Genomic DNA, 25,719 nt, shown 5'->3' on the forward strand with positions numbered 1-25,719 from the left:
GTTTTTCTATACAGAGAATGACGATGACACATGTTGTATTTTGAATATTTTGAAAATATACTTTATTTTTATAATAATATCTATGAATTTTTTATCAAAAAACTTCATACAATATATAAAAGCAATTATATGCCTAAAACATTTTATTAAAATATCTATCTAATAATATTTATCCTTTTGTTAAATGAGAGGTTAAAAATCTTCTAACCATATGAAATTTGGTTTCAAAATTATGTTGATAAATTCATTATTTTGGAAGGTTTCTATTAAATAATTTTGAAGGAAATCAAGTGAGATAAATTATATTTATTAATTTTTAATGATAATATGATTTACTCAATTTTTGGTGATACAACATCAATATAATTGGAGTACTAAATATATTTGTAACGTATTTATTTTATACCAATTAAGATATTGGTAAGTAATTGATATGATTTTAATGTATTGATTCTATATCAATTAAATTATTCCCAACGTACTGATTTTAAGGTATGGGTCGTTAAAAAGGCTTTTATATCTTACAAAGTTAGATAATTTTAGGTAAATCATACAAAAGTACAATATTTACTCAAAATTATATTATTTTTAGGTAAATCATACAATATTGTAAAAACAATATAATTTTGAAAGATATAAACGTACAATATTTTCTCAAATCTAATAATTTAAATATACATATGGTAAGTACTAAAAGAATAAGAAATCAAAAGTTGCAATCACATGCATTAAATCATAAATTAAAAGTTGCAATCAATCGATCAATGATTACTAAAGATAATTATGATATTTAACTTTTTTATAAGTAAATGATTTATGTCTTTTCATTCTAAACTCTTTATTTACCTAAAAAAATATACTGTTTTTTTCTTTATTCTTTGATTCTATTTTCTTATACATTTCAAAATTATGTATATGTTTTGAATTTGTAATATTTTATTATATTCTATATTTATTTTTTTTGTTCGACCTTAGAATAAATAAATATCAATAATATTTTATAAAACTAACTTTATAAATTATATATATATATATATATATATATATATATTGATAAACTTAATTTTTTTAATTTGACCTAACTAAAATATTCTTTAGTTATATGAATTAATATACAATATTATGTTATTTATATATTATAATATCTATAATTTTTATAGCTACTAAGATTTAATATAAATATCACTCAAACATAAAATCAATTAATCAATGAAATTTATTTATTAAAATTTGCAATAATATACCAATTATTTCCATATCAAGAAAATAGGTGTGTTGCTTCATTATTTCAACAAACCATTCTTTAAAATCACGTTCAAATCGACCATAATGCTTGGATTATTATGGATAAGAAGTTAAAAATTGTAATCACATTAAATCAAAAAATTAAAAATAATAAATCAAAAGTTGCAATCAGATTAAATCAAAAATTAAAGTTGCAATCAAGTAAAATTGTAACAACCCAAATTACACTAGAGAGATATTGACATATGAGTGGTAGAGGTCACTAAGCTATGCAACAAGAGGTGCAAATGACATTAATGGAATATATATATATTATAAGCATAACTAATAAGTTTAGTTAGAAGTGGACTAAATGGCAAGATGGTAAATACCATTTAGTTAAAGGGGCTTGTTGGTCCAAAAGGTAAGTATATCATCAAGAAAGGGCTTGTTAGACTTGTAGAAATCAGAATTTAGAGAAAGAAGAAAGAAAGGGGTGGAAACGTGAAAGGAAGAAGGAAGAGGAAGTGTGGACTCAAGCTCCACCAAAAGCATGCATGTGCAATTGGTAGAAGATTTTGAGGATTTTGGCTTCAATAATCAAGCTTGGTTTGGTAATCAACATCATCTCCATTCTCAATCTACCAAATCAGAATCTCCATCACCATCTTCACCAAGTTCAGAATTTGTTCTTGAGATGAGTTCCATAGTTAGAACTTGGGTAAGAATTGGGGTTTCGTGATCAATTGCATGTTTGGGAACAAGGGTTAGAATGATCAATTGTTGTTGCATGATTTATTAATGATGGAGTATGTGTTCTTGAAGTGATAATACATGTATTAATTGCTTTTACATGTTAGGGTTCATATTGGAATGGATTAGAAAGTGTTAGAACTGATCTTATGTAGTAAAAATGTCATTTTTGGCTATGGTTCAGTGAGCAATCGATTGCACACCAGTGCAAATCGATTGCACTTTGAAAAATTGGCATTCTACGCTTCTGGTTCAGCAAGCAATCGATTGCACACTGGTGCAAATCGATTGCACCTGACAAAAAATTATTCCTTTATTGTTTCGACCATAACTTGAGTTCTACAACTCGAAACGAAGCCCGGTCGGAAGCGTTGGAAAGGTCTTTTAATGATCTTTATGAATATGCTTAGATATAATGCTTTTAATTGATTTAAAAGTTATGGCAAATGGATTTTTAGTTACATGATATTGGATTAACATTAATAGAATTAAGAAATGTATGTTTAATTCCCCGAGTGCGGTTCCGTTCCATGTCGGGAATCGGAAGCCTCTTTGTTATGAGACTAATGTGTGTCCATGTACCTTCTAAATAATTATATGGTCTGATTATGTTTCATATATTCCATGATCGAAATATATTTAACTCACATGTGACGAGTATGTACAAATGACATGATATTTTTACGATGGACTTTGTCTAATATTATGTGCATATAATACAATGTAAATTGTTTTCCCGTCGTTCCGGTTGGACGTTCGGATGCTTGATTTTGTGAACTTGATTTGGTTGAATATGCGTGAATCGGAGTATAACCGTACTACTAGGATAGTAAATCCTGTTTACCCACTATGTGGATGCCCATTGGTAGCCCGTGTGGCGTTTGTGATATGTATTATATACCATGGATGATTTGGCATTTATGCCTGTTGTATATACGTGTCTATATCCGTATATTTTGCGTTACCTGAGCTACTATTGCGGTGGAAGCAAGTGAGGGTCTTTAAGGGCGTTTCCCACTTGGTAACTCACCTGCGTGATTAGTATGGTAAGTGGGTGATGCCATATAGGCAATCACTGAATTACTTGCCTCTAGTAACGTCAATTAGACAATGTTACTAGGCTTTCGCCCGGTGGGCTTGTACGTCGAAAAGGACATATTGCACCTGTTTACTCACCTGCGTACAGAGGATGAATACCATTGCAGTGGAAGCAAGACCGGGGTCTTTAATGGCGTTTCCCACTTGGTAACTCACTGGCGTGCTTGGTGATGAGGTTGTAAATGCCACGTAGGCAATGGTACAACTTAACTCATCTCGGGTGGAATTCCATATAGGAATGACCCGAATTCATCGTGCGGTGTGCTTGTGCAAGTCTTTCGACATATATGTACTTGGATACTCACCGAGGGTACGTGGCAGAGGTAGCCTAGTCAGATGGGTATAACTCCTTGATTCCTCACATAAGGATGTGAGTTTGCATATTGTGAATTGTTGTTTTATTGAACACCTCATTGGATAGTTAAGGGACTTCCAATTGTGGTGATACCCTTGTTTGTATTTGCACCTAAACGTGAGGCATAACCCCGGATTCTAGGTGAATCCGTTTATGATGAATGCACCCTGTAGAACTGAGTGAACCCGTAAGATAGGGGAACTCACTGAGATTTAGTAATCTCACCCCATTCCAATTATTATTTTTCAGGAACAGGTTATAAGTGTTAAATTTGTTAGATGATCGGTTTCGAAGCTGCAGATGTGTAAAAGGCAGGAAGACCTCTGTAGAAGTTACCTTTCCGCTGTGCAATGATGAAGACAAGCTTCTTGGATACTCTATAATTAAGATTTATGTTGTATTCGTTTTTTTTTCTCAATTCTTGTCTTTCACCTAGTTTGTATGTTTCTTGTATCATAAATAACATTACCGCATATTATTCTAGACATATATGTACGGGGTGTTACAAAAATGATTATGATATTTAATTTTTTTATAGGTAAATGATTTATGTCTTTTCATTTCAAAACTCTTTATTTACCTAAACAAATATAATGTTTTTTTCTTTACTCTTTGATTCTATTTTCTTATAAATTTCAAAATTATGTATACATTTTTAATTTGTAATATTTTATCTTTATTTTTTGTTTTGTTCGACCTTATAATAAATAAATATCAATAATATTTTATAAAACTAACTTTGAATATATTGATAACCTTAAAATTTCTTAATTTGACCTAACTAAAATATTCTCTAGTTATATGAATTAATATAAAATATTATCTTATTTACATATTATAATATCTACAATTTCTATAATTACTAAGATTTAATATAAATATCACTCAAACATAAAATCAATCAATTAAGATTTATTTATTAATATTTGCACTTAAAATATAAAAAATTAAAGTTCATTCTATGAATTAATATAAAATATCATGTTATTTACATAGTATGATATCTACATTTTTGACAAAACTTGTGCAAGCATAACTCAGTAATTTCAAGCAGATTCTCCATTGTATATTGACACCAGCCAACTTGATTTCTACTTCTACAGCTCAAACTTTTGGGACAATCAAAGAATGATACATTACAAATTCAACCTGCAAATAACATGAAACGCCAAGATATTTTCTATCAAGAAAAGAAAGAAAAAAATGTTAAATTCCGGTTTGTCCATGAATAGTCGTGGGAATGGATGTAATTGCAAAAATAGTATAAACCAAAATTTTCCACATGAATAGTCGTGTATAAACCAAAAATAGTATATATATAACTTTCATATTTTATATTTTAAATAATTTAGTAGTATTAGTAAGAAATCTTATTAAAGTGAAAATAGAAAATAGTAGTTAGTTTTTCTATACAGAGAATGACGATGACACATGTTGTATTTTGAATATTTTGAAAATATACTTTATTTTTATAATAATATCTATGAATTTTTTATCAAAAAACTTCATACTATATATAAAAGCAATTATATGCCTAAAACATTTTATTAAAATATCTATCTAATAATATTTATCCTTTTGTTAAATGAGAGGTTAAAAATCTTCTAACCATATGAAATTTGGTTTCAAAATTATGTTGATAAATTTATTATTTTGGAAGGTTTCTATTAAATAATTTTGAAGGAAATCAAGTGAGATAAATTATATTTATTAATTTTTAATGATAATATGATTTACTCAATTTTTGGTGATACAACATCAATATAATTGGAGTACTAAATATATTTGTAACGTATTTATTTTATACCAATTAAGATATTGGTAAGTAATTGATATGATTTTAATGTATTGATTCTATATCAATTAAATTATTCCCAACGTACTGATTTTAAGGTATGGGTCGTTAAAAAGGCTTTTATATCTTACAAAGTTAGATAATTTTAGGTAAATCATACAAAAGTACAATATTTACTCAAAATTATATTATTTTTAGGTAAATCATACAATATTGTAAAAACAATATAATTTTGTAAGATATAAAAGTACAATATTTTCTCAAATCTAATAATTTAAATATACATATGGTAAGTACTAAAAGAATAAGAAATCAAAAGTTGCAATCACATGCATTAAATCATAAATTAAAAGTTGCAATCAATCGATCAATGATTACTAAAGATAATTATGATATTTAACTTTTTTATAAGTAAATGATTTATGTCTTTTCATTCTAAACTCTTTATTTACCTAAAAAAATATACTGTTTTTTTCTTTATTCTTTGATTCTATTTTCTTATACATTTCAAAATTATGTATATGTTTTGAATTTGTAATATTTTATTATATTCTATATTTATTTTTTTTGTTCGACCTTAGAATAAATAAATATCAATAATATTTTATAAAACTAACTTTATAAATTATATATATATATATATATATATATATATATATATATATATATATATATATATATATTGATAAACTTAATTTTTTTAATTTGACCTAACTAAAATATTCTTTAGTTATATGAATTAATATACAATATTATGTTATTTATATATTATAATATCTATAATTTTTATAGCTACTAAGATTTAATATAAATATCACTCAAACATAAAATCAATTAATCAATGAAATTTATTTATTAAAATTTGCAATAATATACCAATTATTTCCATATCAAGAAAATAGGTGTGTTGCTTCATTATTTCAACAAACCATTCTTTAAAATCACGTTCAAATCGACCATAATGTTTGGATTATTATGGATAAGAAGTTAAAAATTGTAATCACATTAAATCAAAAAATTAAAAATAATAAATCAAAAGTTGCAATCAGATTAAATCAAAAATTAAAGTTGCAATCAAGTAAAATGATTATGATATTTAATTTTTTTATAGGTAAATGATTTATGTCTTTTCATTTCAAAACTCTTTATTTACCTAAACAAATATAATGTTTTTTTCTTTACTCTTTGATTCTATTTTCTTATAAATTTCAAAATTATGTATACATTTTTAATTTGTAATATTTTATCTTTATTTTTTGTTTTGTTCGACCTTATAATAAATAAATATCAATAATATTTTATAAAACTAACTTTGAATATATTGATAACCTTAAAATTTCTTAATTTGACCTAACTAAAATATTCTCTAGTTATATGAATTAATATAAAATATTATCTTATTTACATATTATAATATCTACAATTTCTATAATTACTAAGATTTAATATAAATATCACTCAAACATAAAATCAATCAATTAAGATTTATTTATTAATATTTGCACCTAAAATATAAAAAATTAAAGTTCATTCTATGAATTAATATAAAATATCATGTTATTTACATGGTATAATATCTACATTTTTGACAAAACTTGCGCAAGCATAACTCAGTAATTTCAAGCAGATTCTCCATTGTATATTGACACCAGCCAACTTGATTTCTACTTCTACAGCTCAAACTTTCGGGACAGTCAAAGAATGATACATTACAAATTCAACCTGCAAATAACATGAAACGCCAATTAGTACTTCAGAATGATAAACTACAAATTCAACCTGCAAATAACATGAAAGATATTTTCTATCAAGAAAAGAAAGAAAAAAATGTTAAATTCCGGTTTGTCCATGAATAGTCGTGGGAATGGATGTAATTGCAAAAATAGTATAAACCAAAATTTTCCACATGAATACTCGTGGGAATGGCTGTAATTGCAAAAATAGTATAAACCAAAATTTTCCACGATTAGGTTTGATGAACATGATAGATACTGTGAAAGTATGATGGTTATATATAGTAATGATAAAAGTGTTTTGGAACGTGGAAGGTGGAGGGCTTGGAAGGCAGAAGGGGCTTGGAAGGCAGAAGCATTATATGAGGTCATTAGTGCTGTAAGCAGTTGTGAATGTGAATGGCCAGAGAAAGTAAATAATTTCTAACTGCGAGATCATGAGAGGTTGGAGGTTTAAAGTTCAATCCTACAATGGGAAAGGAATGATGTGGAATTTTGTGAGAAGAGAGGCTGATGTGGCATAGCTAAGAGATGAGGAAATGGTGTGGCATAACTGAGAGATGACGAAATGGTAGACTTTTCTTATATGATAGATTAGCTCACATGTTATTGAATGAGAGAATATGAAACATGTATTCGTTCTACACAGTTGAAAAGAAGATTGTTATTGTGGTCGTTCTCCAATGACAGATGAAGATAATGAATGTCGGTATCGTTCTACCTACAGGTTGAAAAAAGAAAATGAAATTGTTGTTTTATTGAATTTTGATATTCAAAATATAAGATTAAAAGTTAAAAAAATAATATATTAAATGGGTTAAATATTTTAAATTTAATATGTTAGAGACTTAATTACAATATTAATATATATATATATATATATATATATATATATATATATATATATATATATATATATATATATATATATATATATATATATATATATATATATATATGAAGATACTAAGTGCACCATATAATTCTGCGTTAGATTTACTTATTACACATTATATACCGATTGACCAAAATTATAACTACACCAAAAAAAAATCGTTTTAACAGCTTAATTTATTAATTTATAATTGATCATGTTAGTTTATAGTTTATTGAATTTTTTTCTTTATTACAATAGTGCCAGCCAACACACTATTGTCTTGTTCCCCATTAAAAATCATATCACTTTTCTTTTTAAAATCTATAAACCATATATAGACTGACAAAGACCTATAGCCTAACATATGCCAAGTTTAAGTTAGGCTCATTGATAAGGTGTTAACTTTTTTTAAAATCTAAAATGTTACATTAAAAAATTAAAATCACTTGATACAGATATTTAACTTAAAATTCCACCTTATGTATTTGATAAAAAATATATGATTTGGATTTTCTTTTATTAGAGAGTTTGAGAAAAAGATGGATAATATTTTTAGCATGATTTGTGTGCACTGTGGTAGTGGTGATGATGATGGAGGAAAAGTCTTGTGTTATGATTTTAAGTTCTTAAAAGATCCTTCCTCATGCATCAACCATGTGTTAGTACTTTGCTTTGATCTTTTCCTGCTAATCATGTTGTCATTCATCATAATTTTGAAATCTTCCTCATCAAGATCCTTTTGGAGTAGAGCAAGATATTCTAAGTTGCAGATAGTTTCTGCCATAACCAATGGCTCTCTTAGTTTGTTGTATTTATGTTTAGGAATTTCGGATTTAGCGGAGACATTACCTTTTAGCCACTGGCTGCAATTGCAAGAACTCTTTCATGGAGTTGCATGGTTGTTAGTAAGTTTAAGTATAAGTCTTGAGATAAAACAAATCCCAAGATCATGGATGTGGTTGTTTTCTATTCTCATGTTCATTGTTTCTGCTATATTATGTGTTTTATCCATATCTTATACAATTGAATGTAGAGAATTATTTTCTCTCAAAGTAGCTTTGGATGTTATATCATTTCCAGGAGCTAATTTGATGCTCTTATGCACATACCAAATATGTAAATCTAAAGATGTTGATAGTGAAATTGATGATAGTCTTTGTACCCCTTTAAACGACGAAATTATTCCTGTTACACCATTTGCCAAAGCTGGAGTCTTTAGTAAGATATGGTTTTGGTGGTTGAATCCATTGATGAAAATCGGTCAAGAGAAAACACTTGATAACGAGGATATCCCAAAATTAAGAGCGTCTGAGAGAGTGAAAGTTTGTTATTTATCGTTTGTAGAACGATTAGACAAAAAAAGACAAGAGGAACTATCATCACATTCATCGATTTTATGGACAATCATTTTGTGCCACCAGAGAGAGATTTTGCTAACCGGGTTCTTTGCTTTGCTCAAGGTACTGGCTCTATCTTCAACTCCTCTACTTCTGAGTTCCTTTATATCGGTCGCTGAGGGTAATGAAAGTTTCAAATATGAAGGTTATACGTTAGTCATATCACTCTTGTTTATTAAAATCATAGAATCCTTATCACAAAGACAATGGTATTTCCGCGCTAGACTTGTTGGAATGAAAGTTAGATCAATACTTGCTGCGGCCATATATAGAAAAATATTAAGACTGTCCAATTCTGCTCACTCGGGCGGTGAGATAATGAATTATATCACAGTCGATAGTTGTAGAGTCGGAGAATTTCCATTTTGGTTTCATCAGACTTGGACAACAATCCTCCAACTTTGTATTGCATTAGTAATACTTTTCCGCACAATTGGACTAGCAACGTTGGCATCATTGGCTGTGATAGTTTTCACCGTGTTTTGCAATGCTCCACTAGCAAAGTTACAACACAAGTTTCAGACCAAGCTTATGGTGGCACAAGATGAGAGATTAAAGGCTACTTCTGAGGCTCTTATGAATATGAAAGTGTTGAAGCTATATGCATGGGAAATCCATTTTAAAAATGTTGTAGATTACTTAAGAAATGTGGAACTTAAATTGTTACATGTCGTGCAATTAAGAAGAACTTACCTTGTCTTTCTTTTTTGGACCTCGCCGATGTTGGTATCTTCTGCGTCTTTTGTGGCATGTTACTTCTTGAAAGTTCCTTTACATGCAAGTAATGTTTTCACTTTTTTGGCCACCGTGTGCCTTGTTCAAGAGCCAATTACACGCATCCCGGATGTTATTGCAGTGGTCATTCAAGCAAAAGTTGCATTTGCTCGAATTGTGAATTTCCTTGATGCACCGGAACTGCAGAGTGAAAATTTGAAGAATGAGTGCCTTGATTTCGGCCTCAAAGGCTCAATTTCTATAAAATATGCTGACTTTTCGTGGGAAGGTAATGCATCCAAGCCAACATTAAGGAGCATAAATTTGGAGGTTAGGCATGGCCAAAAGGTGGCTATCTGTGGAGAAGTTGGCTCGGGAAAATCAACCCTTTTAGCAACGATTCTTGGAGAAGTTCCTAAAACAAAGGGAGCTGTAAGCTTTCTACTACTGTTATACACTCCTAAATCAAACTATATTTATTAGGTCTCTGATTCTCTATGCTAAATTACAGATTGATGTTAATGGGAGGTTTGCATATGTTTCTCAAGCAGCATGGATACAAATAGGTACAATTCGGGAAAATATATTGTTCGGGTCTAAGTTGGATGATCAAAGATATCAAGAAACACTCGAGAGGTCTTCATTGTTAAAGGACCTTGAGTTGTTTCCCTATGGGGACCTCACTGAAATCGGCGAGAGAGGAGTTAATTTAAGTGGAGGTCAGAAGCAGCGAATTCAGCTAGCTCGTGCTCTTTATCAAAACGCTGACATATATCTATTGGACGATCCATTTAGTGCTGTTGATGCGCATACTGCAAAAAAATTGATCAATGTAATATCTTATCTTCGCATACTCTAGTAATACATACATGTCTACTGTCATTATGTACTAAAGATGATGTCTATGAAACTTGACAGGAATACATCATGGAAGGACTCAAAGGGAAAACAGTTTTGCTTGTGACTCATCAAGTCGACTTCCTCCCAGCGTTTGATTCTGTTTTGGTAATTCCCTTACAGTTATAGTTCACTATTATAGATATTGGACCTCTTTGGCAGCGCTAATTTTAACGTGGTTGATCAAATATTTTATCTTGTTTGCAGTTGATGTCTGATGGGCTAATCCTACAAGCCGGTCCATATCACCAGCTATTAAACTCAAGCCCGGAATTCCTAGGTCTCGTCAATGCTCACAAGGAGACTACTGGTTCAGACCAACTTGCTGCAAGTTCTACTTTTTCCAATTCCGAAAAACGTATGCAAGAAGCATTTGTGTTGAAGCAGTTGAAAGCACCAAAAGAAGAAAACCAATTGATTAAGCAAGAAGAAAGAGAGAAGGGAGACAAAGGATTGAAGCCTTACTTACAATATCTGAATCAGACGAAAGGCTATATATTCTTCTCAATGGCTTCACTTAGTCAGCTGGTTTTTGTAGCTTGTCAGATATTGCAAAACTCGTGGATGGCTTCTAATATTGACAATCCCCTTGTCAGTACATTGCAATTGATTTTAGTTTATTTCATTATTGGTTCTTTTTCAACGGTTTTCGTGTTCACCAGAAGTCTATTTGCAGTAGCTTTGGGTCTTCAATCATCAAAATATTTATCTTCAGAGTTGATGAACTCCCTCTTTCGTGCGCCCATGTCATTTTATGACTCTACACCATTGGGAAGAATACTAAGTAGGGTGAGAAAATCAAACAATTGTTTCTTCCAATGAGAAAAAATAACGCAACATTCTAACTTTTATTTCCATTGTATTATAGGTCTCATCTGATATGAGCATTATGGATCTGGACATTCCGTTTAGCCTTTCTTTTGCTGTGGGAGGAACGATACTTTTTTATTCTAGTATTACGGTTTTGGCAGTTGTCACATGGCAAGTCTTGATTGTGGCTATACCAATGGTTTATGCTGCTATTTACATGCAGGTAGGTGATTTACAGATTCATCTTCGAATTCTTGGTTGAAAAGAAAATACGTTAAGGTATTCCGTGTCTGTTTTTAGCAGAGATACTATTTTGCCTCAGCGAAAGAAGTAATGCGGATGAATGGCACAACAAAATCTTTATTAGCTAATCATGTAGCTGAAACAGTTGCCGGAGCTGTAACAATAAGGGCTTATGAGGAGGAAGAACGTTATTTTGAGAAGAACCTTGATCTAATTGATATTAATGCTAGTGCTTTTTTCCATAGTTTTGCCTCGAATGAGTGGTTGTTTCTACGATTAGAAACTATAAGTGCGGTTGTTCTCACCGCTGCAGCACTCTGCATGATTATGCTTCCCCCTGGAACATTAAGCTCAGGTAAAAATTTGGTCATTATTATCCTAAAACAATAACATCATCTCTATCTTGATGCAAATTTCAACGACGACTGTCCCAGGAATCATTGGCATGGCTCTATCTTATGGCTTTTCACTAAATGATTCATTAGAATCTTCAATACGAAATCAATGCACTGTTGCGAATTGCATAATATCAGTAGAAAGGATAAATCAATATATGCATATACAAAGTGAGGCAGAAGAAATAGTAGAAGGAAATCGTCCTCCTTTGAATTGGCCAACTGCAGGCAAAGTAGAAATAAACGACTTGAAGGTAATTTTGGTACTAATTTCAAAAATGCGAAACATAATGTTTAGGGAAAAAACAGCTTAAATGAACCACATAATTTGTCTTTTGCTTTTACCATGCCAGATACGATACAGGTCTAACGGACCACTTGTACTCGATGGGATCACATGCACATTTATAGCCGGGCATAAGATTGGTATTGTTGGAAGAACAGGCAGTGGGAAATCGACTCTTATCAGTGCTTTATTTCGTCTTGTAGAACCAGCAGGAGGAAAAATTATAGTTGACGGGATAGACATATCATCTATCGGCCTTCATGATTTGAGGTCTAGTTTCGGGGTTATACCTCAAGATCCTACTCTTTTTAATGGGACTATAAGATATAATTTGGACCCTTTATCGAAACATAGTGATCAAGAGATATGGGAGGTACAGTATGATAAAATCTATTTATCTTAACTTTGTATAGAATTTTTTTGGTTAACTCTTGGTCAATATGAAGGTTCTTGAGAAGTGTCAGTTGCGACAAGTTATCAAAAGGAAAGAAGAGGGTTTAAACTCCTCAGGTACACTTTAAAGTTTCATTATTATAGAGCTAAGATAGAGAAGTACATTTTTTTTTCTTCTAAGTTAGTAATGACCACAGTTGTTGAAGCTGGATCAAACTGGAGCATGGGACAAAGGCAGTTATTCTGTTTGGGGCGCGCTCTTTTAAGGAGAAGTAGGATATTGGTATTGGACGAAGCGACAGCATCAATTGATAATTCTACTGATCTGATTCTGCAGAAAACCATTAGGAATGAGTTTGCAGATTGTACCGTGATCACAGTAGCACACAGGATACCAACTGTGATGGATTGCAGCAGGGTTCTCGCTATAAGTGATGGTAAGTTTGAGGAATATGTTTGATCATGTGCTTGTTTTCTTCAAGGAAAAGGAAGTCATTGATTCTGTTTGTAGGGAAATTAGCGGAGTATGATGAGCCACTGAGCTTGATGAAAAGAGAAGAATCATTGTTTAGAAAGCTTGTCAAGGAGTACTGGTCTCATGCAGAATCATACTGATCTTTTTCTCTTGTACTATCACTATATCAAGAATGTGAGCATGATTCATAATGTGTCTGTAGAAAGTGCGGGCAAAACAGGCTTTTCTCGTGGGCTGGGTCCGTTTTGTCACCCCTAATTGCTACATGACTCGTTTGTTATCATTGGCTAATTAATTAATTATTAATTAGACCACTATGGTTTTGAGTAATTACATAATAACCCTAATATTACAATTGTGAATTGTGATTCAAAAATTCTAACAATCTATCTTTCACAAGAGAAAAAGATCTTGGCGGAGTATGATCAGCCAATGTTGTTTTAACGAATAAAATCTATTTAAAAATAATTGTTAATCTTTGCTATTTTTTAATTATGTTCTTTAATTATTATTTTGTATATTGTTTTTAATATATTAATAATATTAATTTAATCTTATGATGATATTATTATATTTCTATGTACAAAAATTTAAATGACAGGTGTTTAATAATATGGATTTATTTTTCAACTCAATTAATAAACTAAAATTCCTCTATAAGCACCCACAAGCACCATTCATGCAAAACACACCTACAGCATTAAGACACAAATCCCATGGACAATCATCATAAACATTGCAAGGAAATATAGGTGGGATGGGTCGACCTGTAGAAATTCGAGCTGCATTGTTAAAAAAAAGAAAGAATGAATATTACTAAAAATAATTAAACACTTTCTATAATTTAAATAATAATAATGGAAACTGGTAATAAAACTGACTTACCAGAATCGATTAAAACAAAAAGTAGTGAAATGTAAATAATCGAAACATAAACGAATTTGATAACGGAATTCATATATTTTTTCTCTTTGGATGAAATAAATGAAAATTTGTTTGATCAACTTATAGTAAAAATTACAAAAAAAGTTTACTTTAATAAGATAGTTTATAGCATTTGGTGAATGTAAGTAACCATTCAAATAATTTTAATTATTGTAAAATATTTCTAAAGACCATCAATGGGTTGGGTTTACCACTTTAGCTCACCCAATTGTGTTTTAGCTTTTCATAATTGTTAAGGGGGAAATTCCAAAAAGGAAATAATACTATAATGGAATTAGTTTTATAAAAACTAACAATAATTAACATAAAAGATATTCTAGTTGACATTAATTGGTGTGATATTATATGTTGGAGTCAATTTTAATAGTTACTATTTTAAATCATGATCTTTATTTATTTATTTTTACATTATAGACACATAAATCATTATATTTGTTATGTTAGGTTATGTTATTATTTTATTTTTAAAAAAATGTTATGCTGTTTATTATACTAGTTAAAAAAAAGTTCATAAATTAATGAGAAAAAATAAAGCAATTTGAGAGTTTAGGTTAGGGATTTTTGTTTTTCTCTGATAAATTTTAATAAATTAGAGATTTTGAATTTGTTAACTTTTTTTTTTAATAAGCAATTTGAACCTAGCGGGTTTCGAATCTGAGACCTTGATAGGAGCACACTCTCAAGACCCAAGTGTTTCACTGCTAGATCACACACACGCACACGACATGTCGGATACTCTCCATGATCGTATTTTGGTGGAAAGTGGGGATTATGTATTCTTTGTTCAATTGGAATACGAGAGTTTACCTCTTTTTTGTGATCAATGTGTATTTTGGTTGTAATATTGATGAATCTTGGAAGTTGGAAGGCAAGAATATTGAGAAGCCATTGTTTAATGAATCTACAAGATACACACCTAAAAAGTCCGAAAAATGATGAATCTGTAAATATCATAATGAATGACATTGTGAACGATGACTCTAGAAATTTGAATACGACAAGAAATCATACTCTTGAAATAGACATAAAGGATAATGACTTTGTTGTGGCCATTCATCCAGAGAATGAGGTTAATGTTAACGAGGAGTATTTATAAAAAACAAGCTCTCTGAATGAAAATGAAATAGTAGTAGAGACTTTTAATGATTTAAATGGGAAATTGGTAATTGAGAAAGAGATGGCTGATGATAAAAGAAAGCAACTTGATTTTGGTCTTATGCTTAGGGAAAATAGTGGTAAGAATTCGGTGGGAGATCCATATATTGAGTCATATAATGCCTCAGGCTACTTTCAAGATTACTGACTGACCCCACAAACCAACACAAATCTTTTCAGCATGTTTTGTCCTCACTCACACACTTTCCCAGAAACTTCCCTAAAGGTCATCCATCCAAATACTACTCCAAGTCAAGCACATTTATCTATTGAATTCTTATCAGTCATGCTATTGAAAAGAAGATACATCTTATTAGTATAGGTAGTACCAATCAATCCTTATAATCCTTACTTCAACCATGTAATATCATACCTACACAACCTCAAGATCCCTCTCACTCCAATGTGAATTCGGCGACCACTCCTTGACCTCTTCACCCTCGAGATTGTCTCATTATCATGCCTCGTGTACTGATAACCATTCCCCACCCTCGTTGGTCTCAGGTGTTACATGCCCACCAACTTTCGCTTGGTTTGTCCCCAAAACACATTGTACTAGGAGAGGTCTGTTCTGATACCATTTGTATTGCCACATACTGCTTTCAGATTTATCGATTGACCCCACAAACCAACACAAGTCTTTTTCAGCATATTTTGTCCTCACTCGCACGCTTTCCAATAAAATTCCCAGAAGGTCACCCATCCAAATACTATTCAATGACTCATAATAGAACCTTCAAGATCGAACTTTATGTGATGGAGCAAAAGTGACTTGCAACTGCACCTAGCAGAGATGAATGGATATGGCACTATCAACTAGGCTATCTCAACATCAATGACATCAGAGAGTTGAAAAGAAGAAATATGGTTTTAGGGTTACCAGAGATCGACATTCCAAGAGAAGTGTGGGAGGAATGTGTGCAAGCGAAGCAGCATAAGAACAACTTCAGCAAGGATGCATGAAGCTAGTCGAAGGGAATTCTTGAAATAAAATCCAGGTGGATTCGAATGGAGGTAACAAATACTTTGTAACATTTATAGATGATTTCAGTCAAAAACTATGGACTTACCTGATCAAGAAGAAAAGTGAAGTGATCGAAGTATTTGCCAAGTTCAAATCTATGGTCGAAAGGAAAAGTGGGCGAAAGCTCAAGATTCTGAGAACTGATGGTGGCGGAAAATATATATCGAAAGACTTCGACACGTTATGTGAGAAAGAAGGGATTGTGCATGAGGTGCTGCCACTTGAACGTTGTCGCGCACAGATCAAAGATGAGTAATTTTTTGAAATATAGTTTGTTCAATTAAGAGAAATAGTACAAATAAGTGATTATCAAAATAAGCCGAAACGATTAATCTACTATTTTGGTTTCCCAACTTATCATCGACCCAAATAATTCCCAATTCCTAAACGGGTTCTATTCCGTTTTCAATTATAATAACAATTATACAAGCGCAATTGGTATTATATGATGTATGTTCCTAATTTCCAAATTAAACAAAAGGATTAGATATAGCAATTGTGAATTAAGCAAGCACGATAAACATATGCGAATTAAGCAAACGCGATTAAAGTATGAGAACATACAATCATCGAAATAAATCAATCAACCCTGAGATAAATCAAATTAAGAAAACAAATATCAAAGAGAATAATTGAAAGGAAATAGATTTTTATTGGAAATTAAAAGAACCTCAAAGTGTCGGCAGAAACTGATTACAGTAGATTAATCTCTTGGAATTAGTTCTCCATGACCAAACATACAAAGCTCTTCCAAAATAAAATTGTAAATAGTCAATTCCAAGGTGAATGAACAGTGCACGATTGTACTAGCTACAAGGAGAACTAGGATTTCCCCATCTAATTCCAAGCGGGTCGAAAACAAGAAAAAGCTGGCCCAACACTAATTATTTCATAAAATTTGAAACTTCGACGAATTATGTGAGATTCCTGCACTCTGAATCAGCTTTTGGTTTCAGCAGAAAAGTTGTAGCTCTTTATCTTAGTTTTCCAACGCATATCAAAATGCGCAAAACGACATCCCGTAGCTCCAATTATGATCTACACAGTGGACAAGTATCAAATAACCGCTAAAGCTGAAAACAACATACGAAAATAGATTAAAGGCAAACAAAGACTTAATTCTAAAAACATAATAAAACAGTAAAATAAACAAAATAAACTAGGGAAATGCCTAAGTACAACCATAGAAGAATGTGCAATAAAATGCACTAATCAAATTCTCCCACACACTTGAATTTTTGCACTCCGAGCAAAATTATAACTTCAACAGAAAACAAAATTCATAACAAAGACAAAATAGAGCATGCATTTCCAAAAGTTATGGCCTTTACAAAATTTTGATTCTGACTCCATTCGTATGGCAAATGGGATGGCTCGCCTGGAGAATTAAGGCAGCAGCTAAACTTTTCAAACCATTTGCCCAGCAAATCCTCTTTGTTCGGCGAATCTGACAGGACAGCAAACCAGAAAGTGCGATTTTTCACTGTTGGAGGTCTTTCGTACCTCCGAATTCGATTCCATAAAAAGTTCCAGTTTCAGAACTCGAAATCTTACGATTATATAACAACCTATAACACCTATTTAGAGGTCCTAACCTCATACATTTATTAAGGATTCATCCATCCATATATTCAAATAATGATTTTCACCAATTTCGTCAATCTCCACCATAGGTTCATCAATCCAACAAAAACCCTAAATACAACCTACAATTATCTAAAACCTAAATCAATTATAATAACAATGATAAACTCCCCTTACCTTAGATTGTAGTTAGCTTTTATTCTCATCGCGTTTTCTCTATGAATTCCTCCGTGTTCTTCGTGCCCTAGCTCTCTCCCTTTGCCTCTTCTCTAACCTTCGATCGAACAGAATGAATCCCTCTTCCCTCTTTTCTCTTTTTACCCATAGGACCCCTAATATGACTTTCCTCTTTTTGCCCTCATTTAACCTCTTACAATTTATCATTTCTCCCTTATCATCTCTAACACCAATATTATTCTATTTTTCTAATTAAAATAATTCCACTTATTATCCTATTTTTCTAAAATACTCTAAAATCCCTCAATACACCTAAGCATGACACAAATCACCACAACATCACATGAATCATCAAAACATCACATAAGTCATCATACCCTCAAACATCACAGATCATCACAAACCATCATAATGACTCAATATAACATCACATATTCAAATGTTTCACAATAACTCACATAAACATCACATAACCATCATATTCATCAAACATCATGAATCATCATAATGACTCACATAAAAACACCAAAGCATATATATATATCGAATACTTCACGATAACTCATATATTCATGTCAAATTAATTAAATAATTAGTCTAAAATCCAGAGTGTTACAGCCTATCCTCGAGATTTATTCGCTGGATGGTTTGTCATGGATGGCTACCCACCAAAGATAAATTGTTGAGATTTGGAATGGTTGGTAACGATTGTTGTTTTTGTAAGGCACAGAAAACAATTCAACACATTTTCTTTATGTGCCCAGGTACAAATGGCATATGGAAGCATGTCTTGAATTGATTACAAATCAATCATACACCAGATACATATGAGTTAAATTGGATAATTGATAACTACTAAGGAAAAGGTTGAAAATATAGTATTGTTAAATATGCTCTTGCTGAAACTTTTTATGAGAGTCGGCAATTTAGGAACCTTATTTGTTTTAGTAAGAATGTAAAAGAGACCTCTATAGGCCCGAAATCATAGACAATATTGTGTATAGATTTTGAACAAAACCTAAGTTAAGAAAACATATTGGGAGACTTATGATGCCTTAGTTGTTTGAAACTTTGGTTAGTTGGATCGGTTTGATTGTACTCGTTTTTTATTTTTAAATAAAAAATTTATTCTAAAAAAATAAAAAATAATAACACATCAGCAATGTAAAAAAAAAAAACATGTCAACAACATTACGGATACGTCATTGACGTTTGTGTCACATGTCTATTTTTGGAACAAGATTTTTAAGAATAACAATATATACGTTAGGTAATAGAAATACTGATTTGTAGGTAAAAAAATTGTAAAAATCAACTTATTACATTAAAATATCATAAAAGACTCTAGCGTATTAATCAAATTAATAATATGGACTAAAATTCTATAGAGATAAAATAAAATAAACATTCATTAATTTATAAACATTTCTTAATTTCTTTAATGTCTTACAAAAGAGTACAATGTATATGCTCTATATTATCTTAAAGTAAATCTAAACCTTACAAGTAATTCAATCTCATCTAAAAATATTTTTAAAATATTAGAATTTAAATAATAATTAATATATTAAAATATCAAATATATTATTATTATTATTATTATTATTATTATTATTATTATTATTATTATTATTTTTTTATTATTATTATTATTATTATTATTATTATTATTATTATTATTGAGAATTATTGTCACCGAATTAACTTGAACATTGTCCAAAGTTCAAAAATAATTTAAATCTTATTTTATAAACTATATGTACAAGTAAAATTGTACGTTGCTTATGAATAATATTGATTTATTTTTGCTAAAAGTCATACGCAAAAACAAGCATCATCAATGCACATCCGATCAAGATTAGTGTTAAGACACATATCCCAGGGACAGTCAGCATCCATAATGCAGGGAAATAGACTTGAGGGGAATTGAGCTGCGATGTTAAAAAATGAATGAATTACTAACAAATAAGTAAACATTATGTACAAGAAAAGTTGAGAATGGTACAAAAAATAACTTACTACCGTTGGTTAAAATGAGAAATAAAGAAATAAAAATAACCAAAGCATAAAAGAGCTTCAAACTTGAAACCATAATAAATAGGAAATTGTTTGATCAAATTGAGGCCATATATATATATATATATATATATATATATATATATATATATATATATATATATATATATATATATATATATATATATATATATATATATATATATATATATATATATATATATATATATATATATATATATATATTAAGAATTCTGATATTCTTTTATTTTTATCAATTTTTTTTACTCTTGGGGAGTAACAATAAACCAGTTGATCATTTAACAACATCAAAGTTCATTAAACTTTTATTGTATTCTTTATATATTTATTTTTTATTATGTCATAAGTATTAAAGGACAAAATTCTAAAAAATAAATGATATTAACAAAACTAACTTTTATGATAAAAGTAACATAAAAAATAAAATCATCAATATTAATTGATTTGTTGATATATGTTGAAGTCAACTTTAATAGGCAATTTATATTGATGAATCCAGCTAATCATCAAATTGATTTGTATAAAGTTGACTTCAACATATATCAACATAAAAGGTTATCTGGATTCCACGTCACTCCAGCAATGAAACTACCGAGTTCATCTCTAATACACCAATCTCTATTTGTCGTTCTTCTATTATTATTGTTATTGAAACCTGCATCCAAGTTACACTTAGACCAGCCACAAGGAGGCGGATTCCAACTTAGAAGTTGATGATTGTCATTGTTACTATCTTGAATCCGTTGCACCGAAAACCAATCGCGCCAATCATGATAAGCAATCCAACCGACACGGGAGGCATCTTCATGCTTATTATTCCAAATAAGATCATTCCTACTTTTCCACATTGTCTCAATTGTAACGGCAACTCAACTTGTCGTATTCTTATCTTTCTTACTGCAAATATCAAGAATGAGCAACTTTACATTATAAAAAGAAAAAGTTCTACGATAAATAATATTGCTCAAACCTGCTGCTCCCTAACAAACATAAGTATCTGGACAACCAAAAAAGACATGTCAGTCATCCTCATTATTAATATCATAGAAAGGACAAACTCCCGTACACTGAACATGGTGTTGCTGAAGGCGCGTACGGGTAGGCAAACATCCTTGACAGATCCTCCACAAAAGGTGTTTCACTCTGGCCGGTGCTTTGATTTATTAAAACAATTTTGGTACAAATTAGTAGCATCTCTCTAAACAAAGTTACTAAAATTTTTTTTACACAATTGTTCCGTTTTTATAAAATATAAATTATAAATCAATGTGAATTTAGGGGAGTTCAAATTTACTGATTATATAAATTATGTATATTTATATATAAATTCAATTACTAAAAATCGGTTAATTATTAATATGATTTTAACTAAATTTATATGTTAGATGTTATTAATATGGTTTTAACCAAGTCTATATTTTTGACATCCATATCTAAAATAAAAACAAAATTAGTATATTGTTTTAAAATCACAAAAATTATATTTTAAATTTTTTATAAATATAACTCTTTATATTTATATATACATATATAAAACATATAAAATGAGAATAATGAGTTATATGATAATGAGAGAATTTAATAACAGCCAATAAATTTAAATTAAACGTTTTAAATAAAATATATTTTTAAACATTGATTAGTAATTTTTATTTACTCTTAAAAGTAGGGATGGCAATTTGGCCCATCCCCAGTGGGTACCCACAAAAATACCCACATCGGGTAGGGTAAATCCCCGCCAAAATGGGTATGGGCACGGGCACGGGTAATTACCCATTAAAATATGCGGGTATGGGTGCGGACACGGGTACCTTACTACCCACCCCGCCCCATACCCGCACTACATATTTCTATAATGTTATTTATATTATTATATAAAAAATGCATGATTCTAATTTTTTAAAAAATATATCGCTATTAAATCATTACACATTTTAATAAAAGTGTTTATTTGTTTCTTAACTCAATAATAACATACATAATTTTTTTAATATCGTTAAAAAAGACTTAAATTATATGATATTTTGTAATTAAATGATTTAATTTTATTATAAATTCGGGTAAACGGGTACGGATATGGGCATTGAGGTGCCCACAGGGTACGGGTACGGGCATGAGTATTGATACCCACGCGGGTTTGGGCTCAGGTATGGGGATTTTTTTAAACTGCGGGTATGGGGACGGGTACTATAGTACCCTGCCCATTGCCATCCCTACTTAAAAGCGTCTAACATTTTTCTCTTTCCTCCGTAATTGCACGTTTAATCTCAACACTTTCTTTTAAATATGATGATTCCTATTTATTCTCACATTCTCATATATATAACTTACTTGTTCTCACTATATATATATATATATATATATATATATATATATATATATATATATATATAAAAAAGAGAGAGAGAAAAAACATATCATATGAGAATGTGATAATGAATATGAATCATTAAATTTTAAAATAAATGGTAGAGATTATGTGTGAAAATTTTTTTATCTCTTATCCATTATTAAAATAAATGATGTAGGAGAGAGAGAAAAAAATATTCACACATAATCTCCACCATTTATTTTAAAATTTAATGGTTCAGATTCATTCTCACATTATCATATAATATATATATATATATATATATATATATATATATATATATATATATATATATATATATATATATATATATATATACATATATATAAAAGAAGAGATCAAATTACACCAACAAGTTACACTAATTGTTACACTCTTTTATAGCCATTGATATACTTTAATCTAACGGTTATTAAATGACCTCTTTTGGACTCATCATTCACATGATTCTTTCTAAAGATACTTTCCTCTATTTTTAATTATAAAAAAATTTAAATATTTAATAATTCAAAAAATTAAAATTCTTAAATACTTCTAAAAAAATTATTGATTAGTAATAAAAAATAGTTTCTTCTTATTTTTAAAATAATCTCACTTTTTATATTTTCTCTATATTAACTTTTTATTATATTCAACTAAAGTAAATAATGAATTATGATTCTAAATATTTCTTTAAAAAAATCATAATTCGTAATAAAAATAGTTTTTTTTTTTAGTTTTCAGAAAATAAAAAAGGTCCTCTTTGGTGAAAGCTAGGAAGCGGTAGTAGGAGTTGTATTAACTTATGTGAGTCACCCCTATTGGTCTTGTTTTGAGACATTGAGGCCAATGTTTAGTTTAAGTTTGGGGGGATTTACTCTTTGCATTTTTCTTGTTTTGTTGTGTTATGATGTGTAAAACCATATATTGAGCCTCCCAAGTGACCGAAATTTTTGTTTTTCATAAGAGTTTTGATTTCAAAAGAGACCAGGAATAGTATATAGAGATGAAGGGATGATTGTTTGATGATAGGAAGTTCAAAATAATGTGATAGAAAAGGGGTTTGTTTGAACACCTTATGTTCCCTAAAAAGATATACGAGTCTAACGTGTAGATTTGTACCATAGTGCTTGAATCCTGAGGAGTACTCCTTAAGTAATTTTTCTATACAGTGTGGCATAATTTAGATTCGCATGCATGTATGATTGGTTGAGAAACAAATAAAGTTGGCACCAGATGATGAAAAGGCGGTAAAAGGCAACCGGCACGCTAAGTATGGTAACCCTCACCCGGTTACTCAGCCCAAAGGAGGTTGGTCCCCAAACGTCGTCCAATTAAGTACAATATATAACTGCAAAGTTTGAAAATTTCATCGATAAATAAAAGTAGCAAATGTTGCTTATTTGATGCCGAAACAAAAAAAGAAGAGAAAAATAGAATTCTTGATTAGTCTTGTGCATGTGATGATCATCATAAATTCTTATTTCCTTAATTTGATTGTCCTAATGAAAAAGGAGGAAAATCGGAAAAATACTTAAGTACAAAGCATAGTTAGAGAGGTATCTGAAAGGGGAGCTAAAATTTTAAATGTTCTCGCATAAACTCTTTGCGTCATGTGAATGTCGGACTGACTGTCTCTTGATCAATTGGAACATAAATCTCACATATGAGTACCGGTTTGCTGTGATGTTCATTTTCTCTTGTAATTGTCTCTTGAGGTCAAGCAACGATTTAAATTTGGGGGAGTTTGATCAATGGTTTTTACACAGTTAGTTACCGTTAATTTTAGTTATCATTTCTTTATTTTGTCGAGCGTTTTACTTCATTCTTCTACATTTTATGCTTTGGATGTGTAAAAGAGAGGACAAGAAAATGTAAAAGAGAGGAAAGTCAGGGGGCTGACACGGTCACCCGTGTCACCTGACACGGCCCGTGTCAGCAAGTCTGAGATCTAGAAATTTTCAACATGTTTTTCATCATTACATGCATGTAGTATTTTAATCATAACTAGAGCTTCGTAACTCAAAATGACATGGGACTGACGGCAAAATTTCGCTAACAAAAAGGGCTACAACTTTGATGAAGACAACAAAGCCAAATTCTGAATTTAGGGGCTGACACAGGCCGTGTTACTTGACACGGGCTGGGTTACTTGACACGGGCCGTGTCAGGAGGCCTGGGACAAAAACTCAACTTTTAAGATTTTAGAAGTCTGACACGAGTGTCCGTGTTGGCTGACACGGCCCGATTCAGCTTGTGACGTTGATTTCATGATTTTTTTTTTCATATTTTGTCCATGGGTTAAGTTGTGGGGGCGTTTTGGGTACTTCCAACCGACATAAGTGAATGTGTGCTATTTAATTGAGTCTTGAAGAAGAATGAAGGGACTTTTTGGCAAGAGAAGAAAATAAGGGTTTGGGAGGGAAGAAGATTTTCATGAACGGAAGCAATTGAAGATAAACTTTTATCCAAATTATTGTAATGTCTCTATTCTGTATTTTGTTTTCTTTGAATACTATGAGTAGCTAAACCCTCCAATGCTAGGGGGTGTCCCTGATTAACTTTTGCAATGACTTTGATTTTCCAATTTCAGTGATATATTTATCTTTCAGATTTAATTTAATTGTACAATATGTTTAAAGTTTTCCTCGTAGAACCAACAAGATTGATGTATGACTAGCAATTAGGATGGACCGCCATTGTTAGGGTTTTTGTACAATTAGACTATAGTAGATATTGCCTAGGAATAGGGATACCCTGTAGTAATCGGAATATTCTTTATAATTCAAAGACTTGATTTCATCATAATTCCCTAATGAATTAGGATTTGGGATGAATGTTCAAAGGTTTGCTCACTAAGGAATTAGGAGCAGACATCCTTAAGAATCGGTAATTGATAAGTTAGAATTTGTTATTGAAATAAGGATTCAGATTTGTTACATGTTAATGCACAAACCTACCCTGGCATGTTACTCATATTT

At 30.5% G+C, this 25,719-nt stretch overlaps 1 protein-coding gene and 2 long non-coding RNA genes across 3 annotated transcripts; 1 reads left to right on the forward strand and 2 right to left on the reverse strand.

Moving 5' to 3' along the window:
* Window positions 1–8,293: 8,293 nt before the first annotated feature.
* Window positions 8,294–13,937, forward strand: LOC131653638 (ABC transporter C family member 10-like). The gene is made up of 11 exons (XM_058923887.1): window positions 8,294–10,378; window positions 10,458–10,778; window positions 10,865–10,951; window positions 11,051–11,632; window positions 11,712–11,876; window positions 11,957–12,251; window positions 12,331–12,545; window positions 12,645–12,950; window positions 13,024–13,087; window positions 13,168–13,407; window positions 13,482–13,937. Exons 1-11 carry the CDS (start codon window positions 8,375–8,377, stop codon window positions 13,583–13,585), a joined length of 4,383 nt encoding a protein of 1,460 aa, XP_058779870.1. The 5' UTR covers window positions 8,294–8,374; the 3' UTR covers window positions 13,586–13,937.
* A 97-nt stretch (window positions 13,938–14,034) lies between these two features.
* LOC131653639 (uncharacterized) lies at window positions 14,035–15,433 on the reverse strand. The gene is made up of 2 exons (XR_009299118.1): window positions 14,331–15,433; window positions 14,035–14,227 (listed from the first exon to the last, which is right to left on the reverse strand). It is a non-coding gene; the product is annotated as an uncharacterized LOC131653639 (long non-coding RNA).
* A 4,619-nt stretch (window positions 15,434–20,052) lies between these two features.
* Window positions 20,053–20,454, reverse strand: LOC131647972 (uncharacterized). Its single transcript, XR_009298010.1, has 2 exons — window positions 20,350–20,454; window positions 20,053–20,261 (listed from the first exon to the last, which is right to left on the reverse strand). It is a non-coding gene; the product is annotated as an uncharacterized LOC131647972 (long non-coding RNA).
* Window positions 20,455–25,719: the final 5,265 nt, after the last annotated feature.

The sequence above is a fragment of the Vicia villosa genome, linkage group LG2 (assembly GCF_029867415.1).
Source record: "Vicia villosa cultivar HV-30 ecotype Madison, WI linkage group LG2, Vvil1.0, whole genome shotgun sequence".
In the NCBI taxonomy this organism is placed as follows: Eukaryota; Viridiplantae; Streptophyta; class Magnoliopsida; order Fabales; family Fabaceae; genus Vicia; species Vicia villosa.